Here is a 12,386-nt window from a genome sequence, read left to right as displayed (position 1 = left end):
GGTGCAGGTGTAGGTAGTTGGCTGGGCTCAGGAGCCGAGGGAGAGAGGAGGAGAACACAGGGAGGCAGGCAGAGCAAAACAATGGGTGAAATAAAGTGAGAAAAAAAAATTAAGAAAAATTTAATTTTTTATATATTTTTATTTTTTTAACACAATGACACATACGCTTTGATTACTTTACGCTTTGATTACTTGTTTAATGTCATGTATGGGGTTGATTGTTCTTATGTTGTATGATGCTTTGGCAATACTGTTGTTACACATTCATGCCAATAAAGCTAATTGAATTGAATTGAATTAATCTGACTGGAATTGTTGGTAAACAACACACTGATGTCTATTATGCAAATAGGAGTTAAACCAGAGCACAGCATGTTTATTCAAACCAATAGAGTAAAGCTTATCCAGTAGAAGGTAATGGTCAACCATATCAAAGGCCTTTGAGAGATCAATGAAAGCAGCACCAATGAAATGACCATTATCAAAACCCGAGAAGACATCATTTGTAAATTTTAAGAGAGCAGTTGAAGTAGAAAAATTGGATCTAAGGCCAGATTGATGTGGAGATAAAATGTTATAATTATTAATGTATTCAGTGAGTTGAAAAATTAATTTCTCAAATATTTTAGCAACTGCACAAATGATAGAAATCGGGCAATAATTATTCACATTTGATTGGTCTCCACCTTTGAAAAGAGGTGTTAGTCTTGCAGTTTTCCAAATTTGTGGCACAGTACAGGTAGTTAATGATAGATTAAAAAGATCTGCAAGAGGAAATTGCAATTTTGATAAACTTGTCTACCGGATCATCTGGTCCTGCACTGCACTTTAATTTAAGGTCATGTAATACATTAAAGACATCAGTAGGCATGGTCTTTTTAAAATGAAAAAAAGCCAAATGTCATGGAAGAATTAGAAGACCATGCCAAACTATCAGAGCAAACAGATTTTGAACTATATAAAGACGAAAAATGATGATTAAAGGCATGAGCTGTACGCAAGGGATCAGAAAAAATGTCATTATCCTTGCAAATTTGTTTCACAGAAGTTTTTTTATTTTTGTTATTTTGTTTCAGTTTTACATTTGTTCCTTAACTGTCTATATATTGTCCCATCAGATTCATCTTTTGAGAAGCAATATTTAGCCCAAGCTTTATTCCTTTGTTTGAATAGTAAACACCCGATTTGATAATCCGGATTGGAAACAAGGATCCAGTCAAGCAAGGAAGAAGAACGGCCATCAACTCTCGTGGGTTCTTTAAATAGCTGAGTAAGGCTTACACTGCCTAAAAGATTTCTATCACCAGAGGAAGACCGATCCAACCAGTTATTATTAATGTCACCCAGTATGATCAATTCATTGTGTCTGTCAAGAGAATTAATAGTAGCCAAGATACCATTTAAGGAATCAGTGGGAGTACAGGGAGGTCTATAAATATTTCCAATAGTAAGCCGTTTGTTTTCATGAAAAATTATATTAGTAAAAAGACACTCAAAGTTAGTAGGCGCAACACTCTGACACACTCAGCGACCAGATTTGTATCAACATAAGTAGCCACACCTCCTCCTCTTGATGTCCTATCAGCTCTATATAAAACATTATTATCAATTCCCACTTCATCATTAGTGATTTTGTTATGAAGTCATGATTCAGAAATAGTGATTATATTAGGTTTATGTAAAGTCGCCCATATCCTGAGAAGATAGATTTTTGTAGCAAGGCTCCTGATGTTGAGATGAATGACTTTTAATCCTTTAATTGAATCAATAACTCACAAATAAGTAGGCATTTAACAGAGAATAGGGTATAAGGAGCAGGTGGCGAGAACAACATTGTTAACAAGTTAAGGCAAACAAAAACAACGTCAGATATAAGACAAAACTGACTAAACAAGCATAACAAGCAGAACAAATAGTCCATAATTGAGCAGTAACCCCCAGAGAACTACAGATGACCTGTAGTAAATTTAAATTTCAAGAGCTGAGTCTGTTCCCAGTAAAATAAAGATATTCAGCAAGTGGGGGATAGATATACAAACAAGATATCCATCACACATCAAATACCACATATCAGCCACAGCATCATTGGAGACAGGCAAAGACAGGGGATTTAACAAAACACCTGTCTGCCAAAACGGCTTAGTCTAGCACACATGTAAATAGATCAGATAAACAGGAGTTTGCATCAGTCCAGAAGAGAGAATTAAGCCTGCATGCAGGTAAATAAGGCAGGTATGCTGATATAGACATACGTCATAACACACGTCATGAAATCAAATAGGCAGTTCAAAACAGTTCAAAGACAAAACAAGCAGACATGCTGATATTTAATACTCGGATATTATTAAAAGATAAATCCAAGGATCCAGTTAGGATTAACTGGTGAGCTGATAACAAGCTCACCAGTAAATAACTACGGTCAAGGTCTATTCACTTAATTTCACTGTGGCACGGAGGGAAGCTACTAAGTCCTTGGCCTCTTCCACCGTAGAGAGTATTTTCCTACCTCCACCTTTATCCATTATAGTTAGCCTAGCAGGATACCACAATGCAGGCTTAAGACCTTAGTTTAAAAAAGTTCAGACATCACTTCCCGATATTTAGATCCATGCTCCAGTACTTCAGGCGTGTAGTCATCATAAACAGCAATAGCAATATTATTACAGTGACTACGGGACTCAAGGTCCGACACGTTTGCTAACAACTTAGCATTTGTCGCAGAAAGTACAGCACATGAGGACTCGAGGGCTGATATCCGTTCATCCTGTACGTTGGTGTTGGTTTCCAGTGACTCAATTTTCTGGTCATGGTCATTCACAACTGCTTGAATTCCATCGAACTTTGCTTCAAACGATGCGAGGGATGTTTTTAGGTCCACCGCTAGTGCTTTCCTGTGTTCCTCCAGTAGGCTAATTAGTGTAGCCATACTAAACTCGCCATCGGCGTCCACCATAGCAGCAGCGTCTTGTAGACTTATTTGCCATAATTGTAAAAAGTAAAGGCACTCTTCACAAACACAAAGCTCAGTTAAAGAGGTAGGTAGTGTTACATTACATTATATCCCAGGAAAAAAAGTTAACTCATTCCAAGGTTATGGGAACAGTACTCAATGCCTGCAGCCTACTCATCCGCGGTATAGTTGTTACCGCCATCACAGTAACAACTTTATGTCCACTGACTGCTTGGAGGGTAGCTAGTGTTTGGAAGGGAGATGTTGAAATTAACCTGCTGGAATTAACTCCTTATAAATTTCTGTGTGATGAATGATATTAGCTGCTGCAGGGCTCCTGCTAGAGAGCACAGAGTCACTAGTGGTGGTTCAAACTTCTTTACTGATCGTTGCACAAAGTTAACATGTTACAGGCAGTCACGCTGTAGGACCACATGAGTAGTAATGGCAACAGTTTCTGCAATAAAACACAGAGAAAGGCTCCATAACCATCACACCAGTTAGATCCTTATTAGAACTTTGGAGAAGTAACTGTTAATCACTTACAGAAATAAATGTACAACTACCACCATACTGATTAAATAAAATAAAGACGTTCTCCGTTAGTGATAACAAATGGACAACAAATGGAGCAGAAACAACAGGTAAACACATGACATTCAGCACACCTCTGCCAACAACAGACAACTTAGCCAGAGGTTAATTTACTGTAACAATCACGGAGTACATATAGAGTCTGACTCTGATGTCTCATTACAGCTCCGCTATTCCTGCGTAACTTCCGCCACCAGCGTACGCCGTTGCTGTAATCGCTGTCTGTAAACATAACATGATCCGCCCCGTTCCTTTACGCGAGGAATTCACAACAGGAGAGGAGAGGTGTGCTGCAGCTCAGTGTTTTTCCACCGGTGTTTTTGAGGGCGTGTCGGACTAGTCGCTCAGTGAGCATTATGACACGTATCTACTTGTGACATCGCAAGAAAGGGAAGTAAAGGGTGGACTACAAACGTGCTGTTTTCAGGTAGTTCAGAGCAGAGTTTTCTGTGGGAGCTGGGAACTCCCTTTGGGGTGGACTTTGGGCTTTTGCAAACCTATTACATGCACAAAATATATATAACTCAATAAAGGAGAGGGAAAAAGCTAAAAACCATAATAGCACCTCTTTAATGCATTTATATCTGTATTTTGACACATTTTAGAGCCCAGTGAGAACAGAAAACACAGTATGGGATTAAGTGGTAAACATTTATTAATTTTCAGATTATACAGATATCAGATATAATAAAGAAGAGACTCCATTAAGGCTGAAAACTTATTCAAGCCAAACACAAACACATCCCAACAAATGTGTCAACAACAATGCTAACTGAAAGTGAGTTCTTCTGTACACAGAGACATGAAACTGAAAAATGAAATAAAAATTAAAACTCAAGCGGCTGTAGCTTCAAAAACAAACATTTAACCTTAAAATCAGGTCTGAATTCTTCAGCTGGAAGATGATTTAAGGAAGTTAACAAGAGTTAAATGCTCGTTCCTGTTAAATGAAGTTGAAATCCAGCTGCTGTGATCTGAACTGGCTGCAGAAAATAAAGATTTTCACAACTGCAGGAAAAGACAATTTATAAAACTCAGTGGGTTTCCTGAGATGAGATGAAATCAAGACTTGAATATTGTTGTTCAAAGTCAGACTGAAGTAGAAATGGCTAAGCTAAAAGCATACAAACATTTCTCACATTGATGACTAAAAACAAAAACAAACCCAAATGATTTCATGGGATCTTTGTTATTTAAAGGCTTCAACTACTCGTGTAAATGTGCTGTTATTTAACTGCAGTGGAGTCTTTTCTCTGATGAGCTGATGTTGATATGGAAGTTGTTGATCAGTGGAGTCTGACAGAAGCAGAAGGGTCTCCATCGTTTTCATATTTCACCACACCATCATCTTCATTGTCATCATGATTCACCTGTGAATCACAAACAAACCCTCACTCTGACACACATTAACTTTTCATCACTACTGATTTTACACATCAGTTCAGTTCATATTTTCATATTTTGGTCTCTGGTTCCCTGGAAAATAGATCACAGAATAACATTTCAGCTCTAAACTTGTAGTTTTTGTTAATCTGTGTAAACAAATGTTGATCTGACGTTTCTCACCTCGACCTCTAATGAGAAGAACAGTAATCACAGTAATTAGGAGGAGTTCAGCCACACGCATAACCAACATTATGAAGTCAAGAGAAGAACAATCTGTACGAGCTGAAGACAAGAAAAAAATTAAAATAAATAAATAATAAGTTAAATATAAGGAGAAAACAAGACTTGCAAGATATTCTAAAGAAAGATTAATTCGATATTACTAAATTGTAGTTTTGTATCACTGACTGTTTTCAATTGTTCTTGTTTATTTAGTTGTTTGTGCGTCACCTGCACGATTGAAGTAACTCAACCCAAGAAACTGTTCAGTTAGAAAATAGTTAGTTTACCATCTGCTGTCACTAAATGAGGAAGAACAATGTCATCTTGAACATCTCAGCATATTCTCACCTGTTTTTTCACACGAGGACTGAGGGCTGAAGGTGAACAGCTGCACTTTTCCAGAGTAACCATCTGTCACTTTACACGTCAAGTTAGACTTTGATTTGTTACTAAAATGAGAATCCAGGAAAGACACAGTGGCGTAGCAGCCAGACTGTGATGTCTTCATGTCTTTGTTATCTTTGTCCACATCTTTACCCTCATACAGCCACTTCACTGTGTGTCGACAGAACTGTTCATATATCAACACAAAGCAGGTTAACGTCACCTTATCAGTGTCCTTATGTTCAGTCACTGGTGAAGATGGAGATATTGTGAGAGAAAGACAACAAGAGTAAAGTTAACTTCATCACTGTGATCATAATTATTGTAATGTTTCAGTATATTGTTCTAACAAGACAGTTTGAGCTGAAAACATTATGATGGAAATACTCACTGATAATAACAGACAGATAAACCTGAGAGTCTGGAGCTTGTTGTTTTCCTTCTTTATGTGTGAACTGTCTGCAGGAGTAACGACCAACATCCTCGACTGTGACCTTCTTTATAACCAGAGAACAGTTCTCTGTAACACTCAGTCTGTCTGATTTAGCTTTGGTGTTTTCACCAATCTGTCCAAGTCTAACCAGCTCTACTGCTGCTGTGTTTCCTGAACCAGCAAAGAGCCATATAGTACTGTCACATCTTTGCTGAACGTCTATCACATTTTCACAAGGCAAAGTGACTTCATCTCCAACTCTGACAGTGAAGGAGAGGGGAAGTTTTCTAGCTGCTGTTGAGAAAATGATGAAAAATAAAGTGAAATGAGAAAATGTCTGTTATGTTCATAGTTAGTGACGATTATTTCTTTATCCTTAGTTTCCAAGAGTTCACTAAACTCACCACATTAGAAACAACAGATTTGGTTTTCTTAGTTAAATCAAATGTAGCTAATAAAGAATCTTTAATAATATTGATCAAGTTATTTTTTACAATGTGCCTTCCATTTATATATGTGATATATGTATTCTTACCTGTAAACTGAAGCACCGCTGTAAGAAATAAAGAAATCCATTTGAACTCAACCATCATGATTCTCTGAGTCTCTCCTTCTTCTGTCTCTTGTTCTCGTGCTCAGAACTGTCTGAGTTTCTAAACTAGTGCTTTAGTAGAGAGACGCAGCAGCTACTTCCTGTTGTTAGGATGATGTCACTTCCTCATATTGACTTTTAGTCTGTTTTAGATTTCTGTTTCTCTGAATTTTTTTGTCGATGTCCAAACAGCCAAATATCTGGTTCTTTTACATTTTTGAAATGCAGTTTTCTCTCATCTACAGTGACTCACAGAGACCCCAAATTCTTGATCAGCAATTTGAGATGCAGCCATCAGAGTTCACACTGTGTCCAGTCCCACGGTGTATTTGTGACAATAACGTGTTTCAGCACCTGCAAAGAAGAAGGAGAAGAGGAAGGTGTGAAGATTGTTAGTTAAGATAAATATTTGCAATAATGCAACTTGTTTTTTTTAGTGTTTATTCAGCCTGTTCTCGTTCCCGTCAAATACCTGTGTAACAGGTGATACTATATGCTTGTGAATTTCACCAATTCTTTTTAGTTATGTTAAATCCATTCCCTGTGTGTGCTTTACCATGTGTGTGTGTTTGTTGATGTGGTTGACACGGTCGGACTGAGCGCGGACTGTGAATTTGGTGTAAACTTTTGTATGTTGTTCTATGTTATGTCTTACTCGTCCTGTGTGAGTCTTACTGTAATCATTACATTTAGCTGACGCTTTTATCCAAAGCAACTTACAATTGCTATACATGTCAGAGGTCGCACGCCTCTGGAGCAACGAGGTGTGTCTTGCTCAGGGACACATTGGTGGATGGGTCACAGAGGGGATTGAAGACGGGTTTCTCACACCAAAGGCAGGCATCTTATCCATTGCGCCATCGCCACCACGATCTGAGGAAGTAATCTGAGTAAGATGATGATAGCCAAAGTTTTTCTTAATGAATTCAGCTAATGTTAGCATGCTAGGAGGCCCCAGTAACAGCTGAGAACGGTTTGGTTTATTAGAAAACAGACAGGATTCAAAGGTGAACAGAAGGGGAAGAGTCTCCTGCCCACCAGAATCTGACTCCTGATGTCCATGGTGTAATATGGTGATACTGAAGCAGCTGCTGAACAACACAGATAAGATGATATTTTACTGGTCTGAGATCTGATGGTTCTTCATTGTATCTTTGAAGTTATTTTTTACCTGAGAACTGAGGGGGAAGTGTTTTGGTGATAATGTTGTTAACAACAGCAGCAGAGCTCTGGAGGTGTTACCCTCTAATGATGACCAGATAAACATCAGAAACACACCCTCACAGGAACAGACACTTGATATTTTAGTGGGACTTTAGTGGGACAAAGAGGTTTTTATCAAATTCTGTTGAAAACAACGTTGAGCTTTGGGGTCACTGAGACTGGTTTCAATAAAGAGTTTAAACACTGATCACTGAAGTCTTTAACTGCCAGGACGTAGAGCATCGAGCCTCCATGATAGGAGCAGGTATGTTCATGGTTTTCTAAGAAAAACTAGACAGCATAGACAGTGGTGACTGAAATTCTTCACCTGTGGTTTGGAGGTTTTCACGCTGACTGCAGACACGACTAGTTTGACATTTAAGATGTGTGAAATGTATTTACATTCGTATTAATGTAGGCAAGTCCTTCTCTTATGGCTGACATGAGCTGGTATGAAGTTCACATACAGAAATAACAGTAAAAACTAATACATGTTAAACTACAACACAGCACTAGCACATTAAAATGCCTGACAGCAAGTTCATCAAGCTAAATGTACCATATATTATGTTCAGTTACATTTCAAGCAGCCACATAATGTTGTTATTGTGCTACTACTTAACCTACTGCACCCCCTTCTGGACTAAAAGGCTTTTTACAGTAATAAATCCTGAAAATGATCATAAAATAAGTCTAAAAAAAAACATTGATCAGTGTAAATAAACTGTAATGATATGAACTGTAATTACACTGTGGTCTCTTATTTGTTTGGTTAGTTGACGGTGGCGTAGAGGTCGCTGGGATCAGCTGAGGCTCCAGCAGAAGAAGAGGAAGCTTTCACGGTGCTGTAGGTCACTGCATCATCTTCATCATCACCATCTTTACCCAGAACCTGGAAAAGAGACAAACAGCACAACACAGAAATTACACAACATTAAATGAGACAGAATAATGCAGGTAAATGCAACATTATGATTATGCTTTATTGGCATGAATGTGTAACAACAATATTGCCAAAGCATCATACATACAACATAAGAACAATCAACCCCATACATTTCATTAAACAAGTAATCAAAGCGTATGTGTGTTTGTGTTAAAAATAAAAGAAGAAATATTAAAAATTCAAATAAAATAAATAAAACATTAAGCATGTGTGTGTGTGTTAAAAAAATAAATATTTTAAAAAGAAAATAAATAAATAAAACAGTAAGCGTGTGAGTAAGTGTGTGTGTATATATTAATAGACAAAAACATTTTTTTTTACTTTATTGATTAAAAAATAAAAAACAATTTCAGTGTCAAATGTAAAAACAAAACAATTACTAAAATATCAACCGATCAAAGTAATAATAATTTGAAAATCTGTACAATTATTTATCATTCACTACATGTTTTCAGCTTACCCAGCCTTTACTGTTGGTCTTCCTGGTGTAGCTGATGGAGGCGTAGGAAACACCATCTTCAGGATCAGCCTACACAGAGAAGACAACATAATGGCTGCTCAGTAACATGTGGACTTGATTGTGTTCTGGTCTGTTCTGGTGTCGTCCAGCTGCATCATCAGACTCCCCACTTCTTCTCTTGCAGAAAGAACTTAGATTCAAGAGTCACTGTGTGTCTCATAGAGCTACATTTTGAACAACAAACCTAAAAACAGTGAGTGTAACTTTGTCCTGGGTGTAGTGTGAGATCTCACCGTGTCCTGACTGCTTTCTGGACTCACTGCAGGGTTTAAGCTCCGTCCCTGAAAACAACAAACAAACAGAGTCTACTTCCATGTGGTCAAACACTGGCTCTGTGAAGGCTGTTTAGATTTGGATGACTCTGTCAGAGAGCAGCTGATTCAGCTTTGTCATAACTGTAGAAACATTTGATTACTCAGCCGTAAAACTCACAGTGTTTTCATCCATCTGGGTTTTTTTTCCTGAAGAGACAAAAGAGAGTCGACTTTAGCTTCAACAATAAAAATCCAGGTTCATCAAAACGTCTTGTTTTAAAAGGTTTCATCTGTGGCTCTGGCAAAGGCACAGTGGATACATGACTTTTCTGTGGGAAACTTAGGTTCCATTGCCACTGCAACACATAACCCCCAGTTTCTCCAGAGGAGTGGGACCTCTGACATATATAACAATTGTAAGTTGCTTATGATAAAAAGCATCAGCTAAATGAGCAAAATGTAATGAAGCTCTCACCTTTTCTTTTCTTCCATCTGATCAGAGCAACAATAGTTATTAAGAGTGCTGCAACTCCCACAAACACAATGATGAGCCACCACCGACCTGGAAAGCAATAATCATTTTATTTGATCACTTCCTATTTTCTGTTTCATACTACGATCAAACTGTTCAATTAGAAAGTACCTCTTGTTTACCATCTGCTGTCATTAAATGAGAAAGCTCAGCATATTCTCACCTGTTTTCTCACCTGAGGACTGAGGGCTGAAGGTGAACAGCTGCACTTTTCCAGAGTAACCATCTGTCACTTCACACTTCAAGTTAGACTTTGATTTGTAAATAAAATGAGAATCCAGGAAAGACACAGTGGCGTAGCAGCCAGACTGTGATGTATTCATGTCTTTGTCATCTTTGTCCACATCTTTACCCTCATACAGCCACTTCACTGTGTGTATACAGAACTGTTCATATATCAACACAGAGCAGTTTAACGTCACCTTATCAGCATCCTTATGTTCAGTCACTGGTGAAGATGGAGATATTGTGAAAAAAAGTTAACTTCATCACTGTGATCATAACAAGAAGTCCTTCAACCTAAATGACAACATTGGTCGTATTATCCATGTTCCCAATCAATACAAGTCTTATGAGCGTATCCTAAATTAGGTTCCCTATCAGTGGCGTTTGTTCATCCATCACACAACGCCAATTTCAAACTCCGTTTCCCACCCGGATGTTACGTAGATCACGTTACCTACATACAGACGTGGACAAAATTGCTTGTACCCTTCCATTAAAGAAAGAAAAACCCACAATAGTCCCTGAAATAACTCTAAACAGACAAAAGTAATAATAACTAAAAATCTACTGAATATTAACTGATGAAAATCAGACATTGCTTTTAAATTGTGGTTCAACAAAATAATTTAAAAAACAAACTAGTGAAACTGGCCTGGACAAAAATGATGGTAGGGCCTAACCTGAAGTTAATATTACGATTTCCGTAACTCTCAACGAGACTTGTGCACTTGTCAACAGGTATTTTGGCCCACTCCTCATAAGGAAACTGCTCCAGCTGTCTCAGGTTTGAAGGGTGGCTCAAGGGCCCACTTCAGAATAGTCCAATGTTTTGCTTTTAGCCATTCTTGGGTGTTTTTAGCTGTGTTTTGGGTCATTATCCTGTTGGAGGACTCGTGACCTGTGACTGAGACCAAGCTTCCTGACACTGGGCAGCAAATTTTGCTCCAGAATGACTCTATAGTCTTGATATTTCATTGTACAGATTCAGGATACTCTGTGTCTGATGCAGCAAAGCAGCCCCAAATCATAACAGATCCTCCTCCATGCTTCACAGTAGGTACAGTGTTCTTTTCTATGTATGCTTCATTTTTGCGTCTACAAAAATAGAGCTGATGTGAATTGCCAAACAGCTCCAGTTTTGTCTCATCTGTCCAAAGGACCTTGGAGTTCATCTCTAATGTCTGTGGAAGTTGTACTGGGCTCTTTCGTTACCATTTGCATTATCTGTCTCTTTGATTTGTCATCAAGTTTCTTCTTGCGGCCACGTCCAGGGTGGTTGGCTACAGTCCCTGTAATAATATGTGCAGCTGTAGTCACAGGAACATCAAGCTGCTTGGAGATGATCTTACAGCCTTTAGTTTTAACATGCTTGTTTATAATTTTCTTTCTAAACTCCTGAGACAGCTCAGTAAAGTGACTACTTTTCACCCTTTAAATAGGCAGACTGACTGATTACAAGTTTGAAGACACCTGTGATGCTAATGGAAGAACACACCTTAGTTTAACATTTAAAATGATTCTGTTGAACCACAATTCAAAAGCAATGTCTGATTTTCATCAGTTAATATTCAGTAAATTTTGATTACTTTTGTCTGTTTAGAGTTATTTCAGGGACTATTGTGGGTTTTTCTTTCTTTAATGGAAGGGTACCAAGAATTCTGTCCATGTCTGTAACTTCATTAAAGCTAAATCAATCTTGTTCCACACAGACACCAGAGCTGGTCTCTTGGGTGACAGCTGTTTATAATTAGTGACCGTCTTTCCCATGTGCTAGCGTTATACGGCCACTAGAGGCTGCTGACGCAAAGAAAATATGGGTCGTACTGAAAGCATGGTTATTATGACCTATATGGTCCTTTTTCTGTTGAGGATCTCGATATTTTGTAATGTTTCAGTATTTTGTTTTAACAAGACAATTTGAGCTGAAAACATTATGACGTAAATACTCACTGATAATAACAGACAGATAAACCTGAGAGTCTGGACCTTGTTGTTTTCCTTCTTTATGTGTGAACTGTCTGCAGGTGTAATGACCAACATCCTCGACTGTGACCTTCTTTATAACGAGAGAACAGTTCTCTGTAACACTCAGTCTGTCTGATTTAGCTTTGGTGTTTTCACCAATCTTTCCATGTTCAAACAGCG

General features: G+C 38.1%; 1 protein-coding gene and 1 long non-coding RNA gene across 2 annotated transcripts; both read right to left on the bottom strand.

Annotated features, from left to right (window-relative positions):
* Nucleotides 1–4,939: 4,939 nt before the first annotated feature.
* On the bottom strand, nt 4,940–7,623 carry LOC119909491. The gene is made up of 4 exons (XM_038727738.1): nt 7,600–7,623; nt 6,505–6,550; nt 5,928–6,263; nt 4,940–5,785 (listed from the first exon to the last, which is right to left on the bottom strand). The coding sequence occupies exons 1-4, from the start codon at nt 7,621–7,623 to the stop codon at nt 5,472–5,474; spliced, it is 720 nt and encodes a 239-aa protein (XP_038583666.1). The 3' UTR covers nt 4,940–5,471.
* Nucleotides 7,624–8,618: 995 nt separating this feature from the next.
* Nucleotides 8,619–9,504, bottom strand: LOC119908745. Its single transcript, XR_005445327.1, has 3 exons — nt 9,464–9,504; nt 9,171–9,239; nt 8,619–8,656 (listed from the first exon to the last, which is right to left on the bottom strand). It is a non-coding gene; the product is annotated as an uncharacterized LOC119908745 (long non-coding RNA).
* Between the last annotated feature and the right edge of the window lie 2,882 nt (nt 9,505–12,386).

Source organism: Micropterus salmoides, unplaced genomic scaffold, assembly GCF_014851395.1.
Source record: "Micropterus salmoides isolate LMB-PRFRI ecotype aquatic unplaced genomic scaffold, ASM1485139v1 Ms_hic_scaffold_18, whole genome shotgun sequence".
NCBI lineage: Eukaryota > Metazoa > Chordata > Actinopteri > Centrarchiformes > Centrarchidae > Micropterus > Micropterus salmoides.
The sequence above is the reverse complement of the archived record's forward strand: the minus strand, read 5'-3'. Positions and strand labels throughout refer to the sequence as shown.

Bases quoted from the DNA above. Each gene is read 5' to 3' on its own strand.
- LOC119909491 (XM_038727738.1), bottom strand. From the start codon at position 7,623: ATGGACATCAGGAGTCAGATTCTG. The intron at 6,551-7,599 runs GTGGGCAGGAGA...ATGATGGTTGAG, and splicing joins ACATCAGGAGTCAGATTCTG to TTCAAATGGATTTCTTTATT. The intron at 5,786-5,927 runs GTGAGTATTTCC...CATCTTCACCAG, and splicing joins TTATCTGTCTGTTATTATCA to TGACTGAACATAAGGACACT.